At 30.7% G+C, this 18,628-nt stretch overlaps 2 protein-coding genes across 8 annotated transcripts in view; one reads left to right on the top strand and one right to left on the bottom strand.

Annotated features, from left to right (window-relative positions):
* The window catches only part of Fife (regulating synaptic membrane exocytosis protein fife), a 173,474-nt gene that overhangs the window by 100,809 nt on the left and 54,037 nt on the right, over positions 1–18,628 (top strand). For all 6 annotated transcript variants that reach the window (XR_015544060.1, XM_087402721.1, XM_011064335.2 and 3 more), the window contains exons 11-12: positions 3,921–3,989; positions 17,733–17,857. Coding sequence is in view for 5 of the 6 variants with exons in the window: in XM_087402721.1 (XP_087258847.1) it covers positions 3,921–3,989; positions 17,733–17,857 (194 nt within the window). In the remaining variant the exon portion in view is untranslated. The remainder of the gene's footprint in view (positions 1–3,920; positions 3,990–17,732; positions 17,858–18,628) is intronic.
* The window catches only part of LOC105150938 (Coiled-coil domain containing 56), a 162,563-nt gene that overhangs the window by 121,155 nt on the left and 22,780 nt on the right, over positions 1–18,628 (bottom strand). The gene's annotated exons all lie outside the window — the stretch shown is intronic.

Below are 18,628 nucleotides of genomic sequence, written 5' to 3'. Positions count from 1 at the left end.
GATTTTTACTCGAAGAGTTAAGATCGTGGTCTGTAATTTGAGAGCAGTAGTTCCTTTTATTTTTTTAAATATGTATATCAAATTGCACGAAGTGGAATCGTGAAATCATAACTTAGCCTGTTGCGAATTTAAAGTTGCTTTTTTATTGTTCGAAGGAATCGAATCGTGCTATAGCCCTGTCTCGACATATTTCTCTGGGTGGATTATTGAGCTATATAGAAATATCTCAAAAAGCATGCTTTATATTCCTATTTTATGTTCGTTTTAACAACAAGCTTATATTACAGTAGAAAGAAGCGTATTTAAACGCATTTAATCGATCGTCTTCTCTGCTACAATTCTTGAATATAAACATAATTTATTATAACAAAAAAAAAACAAAAAGCTTAATTATCTTTCAAACACAAAAATGTTATTCAATAAGATACTGCAAGATATTATTTAAAAGTCTTCTGATTAAAGTTAATGTTAAAAACGAATGTTTAAAATAAGATAGATAATCATTATAATTCTTATGCTTAAACACTCACGATTACGATACATGTGCAGCGTGATTTCTAAATATGTTTACCGTTATGCAATGAGATCTGAAATAGATAATTTTTGCGTTAGCTAAATGATTTTATCATCACTAGAGCTAAGTAACTTAATTCAGTCACGATGCACTATCTTTTTATTATAGCTGACCTAATTTTTTAAACCTTTCTATAAAAGCGACCCATCATTTTCTCATCATATTTAATTAAAATTAAAGGAAAATTATCTTTTGAAGTTTAAATATTAATTCAATAAACATATAGACTAAATCTTTAATATATTAATTTCATGGAATATATATATATATATATATATATATATATATATATATATATATATCTTCCGAGAGAAAATTCAAAATTTATTTAATTAATAATTTTATCTTGTAGAATATTTATAATTGAATATGTCCCTTTTCTCAAGTAATAATAATATATAATAATTTTTATTATAAAGTGTATATATGAAAATAATAATGATTTGTGTCTAACATTCAAATATTATTTTATAAGATTATTTCTATAAACTTTTGAGATTATACGATCGTTATTTGACAACGAAATAACGCGAAAAATAAAAGAAATTAATCGACGGCGATACTGTCGTCTCTTACGATTATAAGAAATTGACGATCGACAGCGGACACTTGAAAGCACGCAAGAAACATTTGGATCGTTTCCAACGTTTACGGTTTTCCGAAGATATCACGAGACCGCTCGACGTAGTATTTTTCTCTTCACTGACGGGTCACACCGAGTTACAGCTACAAAAACGACCGTTTCATTTTTCTCGCCCGGCAGGCAACTCCTAGCGTAGGTCCGTGCGCAATATCGATTGCAGTTGCAGCGGTTATCGCGATCTGACACGCCATGCAAGAGCTACGTGGGAATCGCGATCTGTCCACGTGTTCATTAACGACATGTCGATCGGAAGGCAGATTACGGCATCGTCTATCCCGCCGATAAACTGCGATGCAACAAACTGCGCATGAAACGAAACGAGAAACGCGAGAGGAACGCGAGAGGATCGCGAAAGATAAAAAGAGGAAGAGAATAAAGCAGAGATGCGAAGATAACATATACCTTTCATACTAAAGTGATTGTATGTAATTTTACCATGTGTAAGCTCATCGTTGCGATGGATAACGCAGTTTGCACAGAGTCATTTGTTAAAATCGTTAATGGGTCATGTAATTATAGGTCTCGTAAGGATAGGGTCTCTCTCTGAAATATTTTCTGAATTAAAGGAAATTTATAAGAACGCGTGATAAAAATGTATAATTATGAATACACACAAATTAAAGAATGCCAATTATTTAATTTCATAGAATTTTTAATATTTAAAATAAAAACATTTCATAATTTAATTCGAAGATTTGCTTTTTACAACGGCTTAAAACTAATTAGATTGTATTATGATCAAGTTTGTTATATCTTTCCTCCACTTTTCGTTGTAAAATTAATATACCATATTAATCATATATAAATATTACTTAAATAGAAACAGATCGTATACAAATACTTCTTAGAAACAAATTAATAGATAAATTCTTGCTTGTTGACCTGACAAAGATTGTGAGATCTCCTAAGCTTAGAAAATTAGTCTCGCATTCAATTTATTTAATATAGTATAAATTAATTTGCCTATTAATAATAAATGCATCATGATAAAACATGCAAAAAATGAAAAGCGGAAAAATAATCGCGCATTTTCTATGCTAAATAATTACACAATATTCAAACTTGTAGCGTAGCGCTAACCTACCAATGAAATTCGCGCAGAATTGTGTTCAACGTTTTTCGTTGTACATTTAAAGTTGTACCGACTTGGAAAGTGCATTTATACGTAATTAAACAATTTCTTTATGCGTATAATGAATACGCAATTACGTTGGAAAATTTCCTGTTTGTCGGTTTTTGTACATGAATATCAAAAATACTAAATACAAATGTTAAGGATCAAATCGTAACATGCGCAAAAAGATTGTTTAATTATTTACACAATATATATATATATATATATATATATATGCACATAGTATATTTTTATGTTAAAATATTATAGTTATTAAATATTATAGTTCTTCTAAATATTATACTTAGATTATGGTTCAGTAAAAAATATCTTTTTATTGTATTTTAAATTCGTTAAATAATTATTCTATAAATTTGATTGTATAACTTCGTAATCTATCAATTGGCATAGATAGGACGCGAATTCGTTAAAAGATAATGTAAACCCAAGAATAATTGACGTGATTCATTTCTTTTCTTATTTTTTATTTAAAACTTTTTATTATTGCTTCTGTCTTTTGAACAAATCTATCTCTTCTACGTTTCAAAAAATTAAAAATTTACTTCATTTTCACTTCGTCACATCGATATGTTTTATCTCAAATTTATCTACAGATCAACTTTCCGAGGCAAAGTGTAAGGTTGAAACGTAGAAGAGATTTAATCGGGGGCTGTGCCTAAAATCGCTCTTATGCTACATCGAGCAGAAATTGCCAGGGCGCATTATAAAAAAAAAAGGAATTGTTAAAAAAATCTCGACGTTATTCACTTCGCCTCGCTTCGCGGTCCTTTTATACAATAGCCGTGACGCGTATATTAAACAGTTTTTTGCTTCTGCATAAAATGCAGAAACACAACTTCAGTTAAGCTTGTTTCCTTGTACAGATATTGCTACGATTTATGTCGGCATGTGTAAAATAACTGATAGATATTACGTAAGATAATATCTATCAATTGTTTCACGTACTCTGCAATCGATGATCGACAGTTAAATAAATTTCATTTCTTTTTGAATCCATCATGTTATAAATTAATTCGAGCAGCATACATTTGCTAAAACCATGGCAGTTTTATGATCAACCTGTTCTTTCATATTTCGTGGAAATTCCAAAAGCTCTTATCTAGCCGTGAGCATACTTCGATCTACATTTCCATTTAAAATTAGAAAAAAAATATTTTTCTGTCACACTATTTCACGAATTCTATTTTTAAATTATATCTATAAATTACAACTGTGTTTTGATATCTGTAAGATTAGTTTTATTTTTCAGAATTTCGTTATATATATAATAAAGATCTTTCACAGAAAAATTTAAATAATTTCATAAAATTGTTGTATATTTTATTGTATATATATATATATATATATATATATATATATATTTTATCAATACTAATTTTTAGTATTGTATATATTCACGTATTAAACTTATTTATATACTTTTTTGTTTAGTTTCATAATTTTACTTCTATTTATTTTCATGATTTACTTCTTTGGATATTGTTAAAGCATAGAAATACGAGAAATGACGATTAATTAAAGTTAATTAAAATTACTGAGTTTTAAAGTTGCGTTTATATTTCTTTCAGCTCCACGAATGAATGCGAAGAGGAGGGTAAAACTGAGGAGAGATCCGGTTACGGATAAGGGACACAGAAGTGAGTATCTATAATTAAATGACACTAATTATTACTGATTGAAGCATCTTCGATGTACTTGAAACTTGAGATTCGATATTCTGAATTCACTCTACAAACTTCTATCGAGTGGTCACAGTTCTCGGCACTGACATCGTCGATTTATATAGCTGATATTTTTTATCGTGCAAACATGATAATAGTACTTTATGCTATCTTTATAATTTTGAATATCGATTGTAATTTCCGTTGTAACTACAAATTACATTAAGATTTTTGACATTATTAGTACATTAATGCAATGTGTAAGCGTTAAAATTTCGAATAAATTATATTATTTTTTTCTTAATATTTGCTAACTGATATATACATTACGTACTTACATTAAGAAAATCGATGCTAGAAGAATTTCTTAATACTTAATGTTATAAAAAGATTTCGTGTGATTTTTCAAATATCGAAATACACCAATCAAAATATTTTAATTGTTTACTTTATATATATGTATATATATATATATATATATATATATATATATATATGTTTATTTTCTTTTATAATTTCTATTTTTATTCTAATTAGTGTGTATATCTTCTATATTATATTCTATATTAAGAATAATTATCTATTTATATTATCCGTTCATATTTTTCAATCTTATTCTTATAATAGTATCATCATTTCACCTTTAAAGATCATCAATACTTGAGAAGAAATTCAAATAAAACTATTAATAAAAATTTCAAAAACAAGATGACGTAATAGAAAATCTAAATGTCAAGACTAACTCGCAGCAGAGCAAAAGATCAAGAGTTCTATCTGACAATAGTTAATTATAATAAGAATAACAATGTTTCTCGAGAAGACAACTGTAGTTCGCAGAATAATCGCTCACTAAAGGAGTGCAACAGGTTCGGAAAGCTTGGTGTGATGGTAATCGAGAGATTAACGAATCGCGAAGTACTTTGATAGGATCCGAGTTAATCAGTAATCGGGGCTACGACACCATTAATCTTTCACCACTCTTCGGAGAATTCCATCTCTCTTTGTCATCCTCTTACACGCCACTTCCTCTCTTTGGTTATATTCTCTCTCTTACGCTTTGTGTTTATCCTCCTCTTCCGTTGCCATTTGATACCTTCGGTCTTTTAGATCCTTTGTGACTATTCCACTATATAATGTTCCACATATCACTTACATTTACATATTCAATGAATTATGTATTATCGTTTGTATCTACACCTACCTATACATAGTTTATTCCAAGAATGATTAAATCCAAGATTACGTCATATACTTTTAATTAAAAAGAAAAGAATAAAAATAAACTAAATCCAGATTTCGAGAAAAACCATAGTTTAATAACATAGTTGCATTGCCGTATCATTGACTTATTATCGTTACACATATCATCCAATCTCGTATCATACTATACAACACGTTTGTCAATGTGGTGCCTCTGCATCACACGAAGGTTGTCAATGCAACCAACCGTTTGCTCCAAATGGATGACAGCTTACAGTTATATCAACCGTTATATAATAGCTACTGCTACAGCTTGCATATGCGTTAGGTAAATAGCCAGGTAAATGAGCGGAGATGAGAGAGACAGAGGCAGCAACGGTTCTAAGCCTGCACTCGACGAGTGGTAGGCGTGCGATTGACGTTTAATTATTCGTTGCGCATTCAGACGCTTCGTTTCCTCTATAATACACGTGAGTTCTCGTCGTTTCTCCGTTTTAACACGGTGACACACAGCAAGGGTTACCGGAGAAATTTGTACCGATTATGTTTTCACCAACGTAATTACAACAAACTGATTCAAACGTATTGTTCGAGATTATCAGAATTTCAACAACGTAAAAGAGTGTTTTCAATATATTCGCTATTATTCTAATAATTAAATCAATTATTAATCATTTTTATGTGAAGATCTTTTGATAAATTATATGTTAAGTTATAAAGTCGAGATTAATGTGTCTTATTGTGGATATTTCCTGCCTGCAAGGGGGGGTAATTTGAATTGATTCGTGCCTCGCCTTCTATTATTTACATATATTCATCAGCCTCGCGAATTTCGCATCGTTATACAATTATTGCGAGCACTGTAATCAAATATTAATATGTACGCTAATATTTAGAACAGTTAATGCATTTATTTAATAACATGAAATTCCCGTGACGACCGCATCGTAGTTAAAATTTATGAACTATTACAGTTCCAGTTTCATAATAGTTCCAGTTTCGTCATGTAGCTCGCATTATTTAAAATAAATATACAAGCAATTTTTTAAACTTTATTTCATAAGGTAAACAAGTTAAAATTTAAGATGATATATTAAATAATTTATCAATATAAAACAGATAATTCAACATCGAGTCAACATTGATTAGATATGAAATTATTAATCTGCATTCCACGAAAATAATTGGTTTTCATCACTACTGTTGCTTATATGGCATTACGTAAAGATTATTTATACGTAATCAAATTCCATTTAATTGACTTGTAATAAATAACTGTAATTTCAATTCAAAGCTAATACGATTATTAAGTAAAATAAAAATCTTTTAATTTATAGGCATTTATTAATAATATGTATTATACAAACAACTTTCAAAACATTTCTGAAATTTTTAAATTAATCTTTATCTAATTTAGTAGATGTGCGTTTTGTTTTTACAATCATTCTTTCAACCGCTTGTTATTGTATGTACAATTGCGATTATGTAAAAACAAAGCTTTCGCAGATTGCTAATTTGATAAATGTATATTACTCCCTATAGTACCATTTATATATCGTTTTATCCTTACGCATGGAACAACACCTACTAAACACACACACGGTATTATCAACAACTAATCTATTATAACTACACAGAAAGCACAATAACGATGGTACCACTTCTCGATTCGTGCAATTCCAAGGGAAAGCCATTAAGCGTGATGATACGTAATACACGTACTGGATGTAACTGGATGCAATTGTAATTCCAAGCCACAATTTCGCAATGACAGCTTCTCCATGAATGATGACAAAGCAATAACTCGCGGGAGGATAAACAAATACGGATATAATATCTGTATTTGTGCTATCACTGTATTTACAACCGAATTAATCGGAAATAAGATGATTAAAAAAATCCCATAAATTAATTGGAATTATTATTAAATACTGACATATATTTTATATTTTATTTGATATTTATTAAAATAGAAAAATGATCGATAAGCAGTATCTTAAAAGTTGTGTACCTTTGTTTGTTCAATTTCCAATGTAAAAACTAAATCAATACTAGTAGTAAAAATTCAACACGAGGATAAAAATCTCTGCAAAAAACGTTTCTACCTTTTCAAACCATAGTGGAACTCGACAAACAGACATTCAACGAAAACCGCGAATATGAAAAGCCATAGGTTTGAACGTTTCATAAATAGTAACGGTGTTGTAGCGCATGAGAAAGACCTGTCGCCGCCGCGCACGAATCCAAATTGCAGTTGCCGGCATTTGCACACATCTATCTCCGAATAATAGCTTTTCGTGCAAATCACAGGACACCACGGATGCAGCTGTGCTCTCAGCAAGGTACGCCGATATTCGGGCGCAATCGATCGACTCTTTCTCTCTCTCTCTCTCTCTCTCTCTCTCTCTCTCTCTCTCTCTTTCTCTCTCTCTCGTCGCGGCCTCAATATAGAGACGACGCATTAACGCAAACGGACATGTCCCGTGTATTTTACAAGTCCGTTTGTAAACCGCTCGGCTTCATCGCATATCCAGGTACGTACATGTCGATCACTTCTCCGTTGACATGATCTCTCGCTGAGGCTTCGTATCTAACAGACCTCATAAAAGCGAATTCACGCGAGATAAAGCAAAAGTTCCTAAATAGAAAATGATCTAATCTCACTAGCAAGTATCCATAATTCCTAAATTATAAACAATTAATTAACAAATCTACGCAAATTTAGTTTTAAAGATGTATGATAACGGAGCTTGTTATTATTTTCAAAAAATTTTCTATCTTGGTAAATTCAATTAAAAGACATGCATATAACTGGAAGAAAATCAATGAATTTTATAAAGCTGTATTTTTGCCGATTAATCTTGCATGAAAGGTCGTAAGAGAATATTTTTATAGGTAACAATCGATAGAACAAACAATTTCCAGGTGTGATCCGCTAGTTGTGTGGCGGCTAAATATTTTTACAGAACACGGCAACGAATAACGCACTATGAGGAATAACGATGTCTAGAATTAACGATCAACAGGTTGACTATGTGGATACATAGGAATCTGTTTTGATTTAATCACGAGAAATGGGGACATATGCTGTGGCAGTTTTGGCGAATATTATCAGGGCTGTTTATTCAAAAACATGCGCACAAAATAATAGGACGAATAATATTACAAACAATACACTGGATACAGTATTTGACATATGATATGCAAATTTTACACCCAATATCCTAAACGTCAATGCTATCATAAAAAAAACAATTTTATATAACAATCACATTCGTTCATATTTTATTTATTAAAATTGATGTAACGCAAAAAAGTCAGTATGACAATCATACAGAGAGATATTAAACATTATTTGTTATACTCATATATAACGTACAATAGTATATCTGCAATTGTAAATAAAATTGCTCGATATATATTTATTCTAGAAATATTAAATTTAATTGAAATCTGATATGTATGCACTAGCTTTGTTCAAATGATTTTGTAAGAACATTAGATTGTCAAAAAATTGTTTTGAAAAATTCTGTTACACACAAAAATAGTTTTCACATACAAATTTATTCAGAAACAACGGCAATTATTCAAAATAAAAATTATCATGTTCAATAATCATTCGCTATTATTCATATCTATTAACACAGTCACTTCAGCACAATCAAATGCGACCAAGAGTGTGGCTGTGCTGGCTCGCGTACAAAAATAAGGTACATTAAAGCAATTAATTGCTGGGCTCATTTTGGTCTTAAAATGTTTGTAGAATTAATTGCTATGAGAATATCACAAATCGGAATTTTTTGCTCACTGTTTAAATCGAAAAATTCGACCAAGAATGTGGCTGTGCTGGCCCGTGTACAAGAAATTGAATTTTTCGACTTAAACAGTAAACGAAAAATTCTGATTTGCAATATTCTTAGAACAATTAATTCTACAAACATTTTAAGACCAAAATGAGTCCAGTAATTAATTGCTTTAACATACTTTACTCTTGTACGCGAACCAGCACAACCACACTCTTGGTCGAACTTTTTGACTTAAACAATGAGTAAAAAAAATCAGGAATAGAGCAAAAAATTAGCAAAAAAATTGCCCTTCAAGAATACGTACTTGATTTTTTATTTGCTGCTTTTTTTCTTTGCTTTTTTTCTGTGCTAACTTTAGTTTTAAGCTGACACAATCATGGATTTAGCGAATCGGATGAAGCAAAAAAATCGGGAATAGAACAAAAAATTTGCAAAAAAATTGCTCTTTAAAAATATATACTTGATTTTTCATTTGCTGCTTTTCTTATTTGTGACTGTGCTAACTTTAATCTTAAGTTAGCACAGCCATGAGTTTTAGCGAATCAGCTGGAGCAAAAAAATCAAGAATAGAGCAAAAAATTAGCAAAAAAATGTGGTATAGGTCGCGTTTGATTGTACTGAAGTGGCTGTGCCAACTTAATAGACGTCTATTATTCTGCTACCGGATTTGGTCTTGGTATTATTTGGATTCTTTCGATGTAAATAGAAATTCTGTAACAGAGTCTGGTTACAAATAATTTTGTCAAAATTCTGCGAGGGAGAAAGATATATATACCTTTCTCATATACACTATCTCTCACTTTAACTTATACTGTTTCACTTTATAACTTTAATTAAGAATAAAACAGCATAAGTTAAATTTTAACTCGTAGGATTTTGATAAATTACGCTCGTAGTTAGACTCTGTTATAGAGTCTCTAAATGCGAAGAATTCATGAGCTATCAATTCATCAAGCTATCTCAATTTGCTCAATTTCAAATCGTCTTCGTAAGAAATGTTTCATTGAGCGAAACAGACCGTAAATAAACGATGCAAGATCAAAACTGCGTCGGTAGGACTTCAAGTGCCGTCTAGACTAATAGTACCGAAACCAAATCCGGCAGCTAATAGAGTGGTGGCAAATGGTCAACATAGTCTTTATTTTCAGGAATAATTGTCGTTATTGTTGAATAAATTTGTATGTGAAATTCAAAGGGTGATTTAAAACTTTCTTGACAATTCAGTAGAGGAGATTATTAAATAATTAATTTTGTATATTATAAATATATAATAGCTCAATATTTTATCTTTCAATCTAATAAATGTAATCTAATAATCTATTGTATAAATTAGTACATTGTTGTTCAACATGGAGCATTAATCGATGCATTAACAACCAAAGAATATGCTATTCCATAACCGATGCAGATCCATGATTATCCTCAAAAGCGATATAATGTACAATAATTACAAGCTCAATTTTGATCTTCGTGGTTAAAACGCAATTGCGTAAGTATTAAAGGATTAAATCGATATAATTGTTGATGGATGCATACTATATGTTGCTCGATGCGAAATGCAATTTTAGAGAATTAAATTTTGCTAAAAGGAAAATTATCGCTAGAATTGTGATAAATAATTATCAATGACATTTTATATACATGACATTTTTTTCTCCTGAAAGTATCATACTGACTTTAGAGATTACAAAATTATTTGGAAATATGCAACCACCGAAACTTTAAACTTAAAAACAATTTTAAAATATAGAACTCTATTAAAACTACAAATATTCCAATCTTCAAAAGATCTTTCTAAATGATAACGATTTTAAACCAATCTATTTTACATAAAATTTATTTTTCTAACTAAAAGGAGCAATTTTAAACCGATCACTTTTTAAAGAACCACTTCTTTTTTAATAAACAGGACTATTTCAAAGCGATCTTTTTGCAAAAGATTTTTAGTGAATCGATCCGAAGATGATACATCCCTAATTAAAATCAAGAATGTTAGAAATGCAATAAGTAACCAATACAACACTTTTTCTGCAAGTGTCCGGCTTCAAAGATTAAAAAGTTATTTAAAAACATGTAATAGTCGGAATTTAGTTTAAAAATAATTGTAGAGAGAGAGAGAGAAAGAGAGAGAGAGAGAGAGAGAGAGAGAGAGAGAGAGAGAGAGAGAGAGAGCGCACGGAATAATTTGTTCTACACTCTACTAACAAAGACACGATAATTAACAAAAACTGTAAAGTGTCGTGTTGATTATTTACTGCTAAAATTGCAGTAAATGATCAACCTGACGCTTCGTCTCTAAATGTTCTGTTTAATATAAAGCGTATAAAATTAATAATGATAATTTCAAATTACACTCAATGATAAAATTCAAATGGTACTGATAGGAATTGTGTTAAAAGTTGCAATTTTTTATTTTCTCATACTTTAAAAAGAAAAGTGTTGTATTAAACACGTTTTCATTTTTTAAATTTAGTATAAAAAGTACGAAATTTTATTTCTATAAAAAAATATTTAGATTGCAAAAATTACTACTGGCACTATAATTGTTTCTTCTCATATTATTAGAATGTCGTAGCTGACTTCACATATCTCACGAGCGAGCGATAAAAAAAGGACCGATTTGCGATAGACACGCAAAACTGTAAAAATTCTTTATGAGTGACGACGCTCGCATGTAAACCTCAGTAACAATGCAAATTAATTCGTAGGTCACGTTTTCCAGAGTATGAGTTATCGTGTCGCGCTGCAAACTGTAATTTAAAACGGAACGCCTCTCGCTTTGTCGCCTCCATGCGCGTGACATCGTTATACTTCGCGCAAAAACAGTAGTAAGTGGAGACGATTTATTTCACTCATACAATAATTATAATTAAACGACGTCGACGAATAGAGCGGAAAAACATGGACTTGCTACCAAGGTTTAATTGCGCGCGAGGACTCAGTCTCTAATCTCGACATGACGTATTTAAATTGTTATTTTGAGACGCATAATCATAAAACGTCATTCATCAGTTTGATAATGTCATCATGAAAATGGATCTTGATAAATCGCATACATACTGCATTTTTAATACAGTTATGAAAGAAATAACAATTTAAAACACATATACATATAGGTACATTTAAAACAAGATTCAGAGATTCTTAAAAAGTAGGTATATACAAAAAGATGGAAAATTTCATAAACATTTATAAACATTTATAACATCATTTATATTAAATATAATGAATTCTGAACGAATTTTATTAAACATATATGTAATAATTTAATAAAACATGAAATTAAATCGACTGTAAAATATAAAATGCGTTCTTATTATATAAAAGTAAGCATTGTTTTATCCACATTTTCTTATTTTGAAAGCAGCATTCTCAGAGAGAGGTATGAGTACTATTCTTTTTTGTTCTCAAGTCTGTCTGTTGCTTTATATATTCCATATTTCCATATTTCCAAATTATCAAGCGCTCGTTTGCATTCAACAATGCTGTATCTCAAGGAAGATCATCAACCAAATGCTAATATTCCCGTTAAAAGAACTTTTTTCTCATTTGAACATTTTGAACTATCTGCCCTCAAGGATCGGGGAACCGGCAATGACGCGAACTAGGGCAAACTTACTGGAAATGACAGACGAGAAAAAGTACGAGTTTACGTGTACTACATTGCAAGCGTAGATGAAGGTTGTTATTATAATTATTATTATTTACACGGGTCCGGGCAAGATCTTTTTGTGCCACATTTATTACAGAAAATTATGAGAATATGCGAATTAAATTATTTTCATTTTGTTTTACAAGGTAGTTCAAAAAACAGTTGCTTCACAAAGATATTTCTAGTTGTAGAAGCGAAATAAAAATAATATAAATTTTATTTTAATTTATTAAAAAAACTATTAAATATCTATTATATATGTATATATAAAATATTATATGTATATAATCTTATTGTTGACATTATTATATTATTAAACGTCATGCAAAATTTAAATTATTTCTTGCAAAATTACAAACATCATATATTAATCTTTCAACATTTCGCAAGTTGATTCGGAATAGTAACTAAATTCCACGAAGTTGACTAAGGAGGAGTAAAAGAGGGTCGAGAAAATAAGAAAAAGTTGTCTAGAAATGAGATCTATAAAGGAGTTGTGCTTCGAGCTTCTGAACTGTCCGCAACAGGTACGCTATTGTGGCTATGAACAGACATTTCCCATTATCACGGCCATTCCTCTATTATTTCCAACTTTACCATTATCCAGCAACATGGTTTGCCATATGTATATAATTTTGATTCAATTTTAACAATAAACACGGTATTTCTTGACAAATGTCATAATATTAAACTAAACAGAAAAAAGTATTAATATTTAATTATAATTAAATTTTAATTTCATTTTACACGTTCACAAAATAATTCGATGATAATAATATTGTAATAATTCAAAGTTAACATCATTATCGCAAGCAATAGAGCAACACGTAAATGAGCTGGCACGTAGTCTATAATTATGCAACTTGTGCATTACTCGTAATTAAATCGCGCTTCTTGCAAATTGTTGAACACCAATATGAATTTTAATTAGCTTGTCATTTTCAAGCGTTTATTGTATTTCTTCGTATCTTTTCGTTTTGTAAAAGGATCTCAAACATTTAATTTGCGAAATTTTGCTTAAGTACACTTAAAAAACTTTTGCTTAAAATATGTTTAAAACTTCTTTAGTATATTTAATTATATTCATCAGTATCATATTTAAAACATTATACAGGCGTATTCATAAATTCAGAAAGTGATAGATTAAAGAATTAAAACACTAAAATAAAAATTTAATAATAAAATACAATTCTTCCGAATTTTCATAAAAGAAAGAAAATTTATGCATCCATGGATTGATCATAGCTGAGCATAATCGGTCATAACAGATCATAATTCATCATAACTAATTGTTATTGATAATTACAACGCCATGCAAGCGAAACCTTTAACCGGATTACTACTGGAGCTCTATCCTGACGTAAACGAGATTTTCCTTAACTAATTCGTCAAAGCATTAACAGATAATCTCGCTGCGCTTGAGAATTCAATGACGTTGATCATTTAAATGGACGACGTCGCGTCTTACATCTACGTCATGCCTCGTTAAAGTCACGTTTATACAAATGTAGATTTGCACGTCGATCAATATACGATAGCTCGGAATCAATCAATTCGTCGGATAGGATTGATATTTGATGATTGCCAAAATTAAAAACCCTGACTGACTCGACCACGAGACATTGACGTGAGGCTTTAACTCGATTTATCTCAAATATGTGACTTTTTTGACTCTTTGTCAACTGCGATGATTTCATTCGATCGTACAATTCGTATTCGCTGAATCATTGATATTGTTTGTACGAGTCATTGTGAACTAGCATTAGTTTCCTGTAAATTCAAATAATATTTACTTGAATACAAAAGCAAATTATATTCACCATTAAGGTAACAAATAAATACTATCTAGAGAGGGATTATAGATTATAATATTATAGATTATAATATTGTAGATTTTCTATAGGGTAAAGCGGGTTTATTCCAAATTTCAACTTTAATATGCAAATTTATGACAGCAAACAATATCTCTTTGCAGTGACGGGCTTACAATTACATTATACAATCATGATTATTTCTTGAGAACATAAATATTCAATATGTGCTGTTCAGAAGCATAAACACTATCGCAAATGGACGAAAAAGTCCTATTCTGTCATCATAACGAGAATATTTTTTACAAATATTTTTAATTTCTAATAATCTATATCTTATATTCTTTACACTATATTGTCAGAAAGTTACATCACTAGAAAGTTACGAAAAGCTATGTCTCTATCTAAAATCATTGAAATTTATTGATTTGCTGAATGTTCCCTCACGATTCGAGCATGCGAAAGGACGGCGAGATTATGTGCGCGACAGCAACAGGATTAATTCGTACACATCAGAACGAAATTACACACGTGGCCAGTACGATAACACTTAATTAAGTGGTTCTCCTCGCGCGCGTGTTTCGGATTTCTCACGCTAATATGGGGACAATACCATTACCGGCAACGGACAAGAATGGCACACGGCTGACGAGGGAGGCTTAGACGTGTAGAAAGCGAAGATGTTGCCTGTGCACGCAATGTGCATACCGAGAAACGGCATAAGAGCTCGTTCTATATACTCGTGTGTTTGTTGGCCGTATATCAAACTGTGCCTCCGACATCTCAACCTTTTTCTCTTACCCTTTCAACCCACACTGTCATCGCCTTTCTGGCAAGGAGAGATAGAAGATCCTTATATTACGCCCACATCGTTTACTTAGTAACACGACCTTACTAGCTCTGTCGATGAGTGTGGAAATCATCAAAAGAAAGAAGATATTTTCCACAAATGAAATATTAAAATGAAAAATGTATGTTGAATCCAAATGTGGACCATTAGTCATTTATATATTAATTCTTTCTCCCCTGTTTTTCCGGCACATAAAAAATAAATGTTTAAAATATTACTTGGATTTTAGTCATTTTTAATATTTAATAGTTTACTCTCGTTAAAGATTATCAATAATAAACAATAAATATTAAATAATTTTTGAGATTAGTTTTAATTGAATCTTCACGTAAATGGATCCATTTACAGTAGATACTTTCAAAAAATTTGTTTGCATTAAATATGTCTTCCAATTATTCTGATATTAATTAACCTATTCTTATGTCTAAATCTTCTTCAAATCTTAAATTGTTTAACATAAAGAATTTTAAACAAATTTTAAAACTTGAGAATGGAGAAATTTAAATTGAATGAAAAAAGTATAGTAGATATGTATATCAGGTAAATAATATTTTCAAATTGGATAGCAATACTTTCAACATTTTATCCTGCTAAATCTATCAATGAAATAAATTTTTTTACACGTTTTTTACAATTTCAGTTTACAAAATTTACAAGAAAACTTGGTAAATTCGCTTTTACGATGTAGACGTGAGGAACGAGCGAAATTCTGTTGCAGACGATAACCTGCCACGTGTAAAAGTGTGAGAAGTCAACTTGGCGATCAATTTTTTATCACCATCGTACAGGGAGGGCCAAAATTGAGGATGTTATATACTATTATCGGCAAATCTCTCCGTTTTTATTGTTTCCTTCCTATACCTTTCTCTTGCCTATCCTCGTCGCATATAGCTTTTTCTTGTTAAAATATTGATAGAAGGTTATTTCATTATTTACACAAATAACGCAAAACTTTTAATCTGTTTTATATTTTCTCGATATAAACGCGATCAATCCGTCATTCGGTTGAGAACAGTTACGACTGTGCGATATTTTCTACAATTCTGCGACTACATTAATTTGTGTGTCAATTTCAACAAACTCAATTTCTGCTGGGAATGGAAAACTAATTCGCAAATATACTTGAAATAGATTTCAAATTTATATTTGTCATATTTGTATGAATATTGCAATTAGAACTCAAATTATGTTCCTTATTTTTTTAGGATGTCTATTAACTTTTCTGCTTTCCTAAAAATTAGCATTCTTCAGAAAAGATCAATATAGTATATTCTATAATTTTTTTCTATTAAGCCGTAACGATTGATATAGATACATTTAAAACTGCATGATATATAAAATTAAATAAAAGAACAAGAATTTCGATGTTCTTGCCTGACTTTCAAGTAATTTCAAAAACTTTGCAGACACGTCACACAAGTTTTCATCCACTTAGAGTTCGTAGAATTTGCGGTTGTCGGTAATAAGGGGGATTGTCTGTCGAATCTATATAGTTGATCGTAGTGTGCGAAGGTTTATCCAGATGTTATATATATACAAAATCCTTAGAGCCGATAGTTCGAAATTGGTTTGGTCATGTCGGATTGTATTTCAGTGCGCTTAATCGCTGAATTCAGCGAAACACAGCATTGAAATAGCTTTATCAGCCTAAATCAATTTAGAAAAGAGAACATGCATCCTAATAATACATAACGTTATAGATTCTACATTTGTTCACTAAAATTTTCCTTTCGATTAGAATAAAATTTTTTAATTAAAAAGAAAATTTTTGTAAGTCACATATACATTTCTCTCAGTGTGCGATGACATTGCAGAGACATTGCAAAATAAAAAATTATCTATATTAAAATTATTATATACATAAATGATACTGAAGATTTTATAATTAATGAACATTCTGTTTAACTACCTTAAAGTTTGTTATTTCCTAAATTATTATCTTCTATATAAAAGTGGAAATATCAATGATCGAACAACAATTTGCAAAGCTAAATTTCTAAATTACAAGCACTCGCATACGCATTAGATTCGCTAACAACGTGACATTGTTACCCGAACAATTGGTGCAATTACCGCTCGCGTTTACAGCGAGGGCGTTAATTATTTTCCTAGACCCTGACGTTGTAGCTTCAACTACACTCGCGAATACGTATGAATTCTGCTGTGGGAAGAACATTGGGGGAAACTGTGCGAGTTACATCGCTGTGAAACATATAAACTGCGTTTCTCTTTAAAGCGAGCCGCGCGACGCCGACGTGCGACACGTGTACAACTCGGTGTGTTCCTATCCTCGATGACGCAAATCCTACCCACGAAGACAAGAGATATCCACGGAAATTGCGGCGTAATATTGCTTTTCGCATACGTACTTCGTTCTTAGCCCACATCCCTTTGTTGCAGCGCGTGGATTTGGCATGAGGGTGGTAGGCGGCAAGACTGGATCGGACGGGCGCACCTTCGCATACATCGTATGGACTTTGCCGGGTGGCCTCGCCGACAAAGCGGGGTTACAACAAGGTGATAAGGTACGTTATTAATATATATTTTATATATTTAACCAACATTTTCTAAAGATATTATTATAACAAGATTATCATCTTTCATACAAATTCTAAAAATAGTCTTAAAAGTTGCCTACCGGATCTAGACTTTACTCTCTAAATTTGAATCAGTGATAATCAGTGATATCAGTATCAAGTATACCACTGGTAATCAGTGAATTGAATGTGAGATTCCTAATTTAGTTAATCTTTATTGTGTGATCTAATTAACCTTGTTTTAGTGCTTAAATTCAATGAATACGGTATTGGAAGATTGAAATTAACGTGCAAATATCAATATTTTAATTCAATAAATAAAGTATCAGTATTTTAGTTATATAATGCTCAAATATTCTTCCTTTTTTATAATAATTGAATTTCATTGATTATTACAGTGCAAAGTATGCCACTGAGTATACATATATATATAATTAGTGACTACCACTGATTCAGATTTAGAGAGTAAAGATTAAAAGTAATCAAGAAATTCATGAATGAATTTCATTGATGAATCTATTGGTAACCTTTAATCTTTAAGTAATTATATATTGTGAAAATAGGCCTAAATAAGCGGATAATATTCAGAATACCCTAAACAAATTTTATCTCTAAAATTACATTTTTAAATAAAAGAAAGTCGCCGATATTGATATAAATCTCCTAAAAACATATCCTCTTATTTCTCGATATAAACTGAATATTGCACTTTATTAATCTTTAGTATAGTATACATGATTGTGTCATTCGTGTTTTGCA

The sequence above is a fragment of the Acromyrmex echinatior genome, chromosome 2 (assembly GCF_024713525.1).
Source record: "Acromyrmex echinatior isolate Ae372 chromosome 2, ASM2471352v2, whole genome shotgun sequence".
Taxonomy (NCBI): domain Eukaryota; kingdom Metazoa; phylum Arthropoda; class Insecta; order Hymenoptera; family Formicidae; genus Acromyrmex; species Acromyrmex echinatior.
Note: the sequence above shows the minus strand (reverse complement) of the source record. Positions and strands in the feature narration are given on the sequence as shown.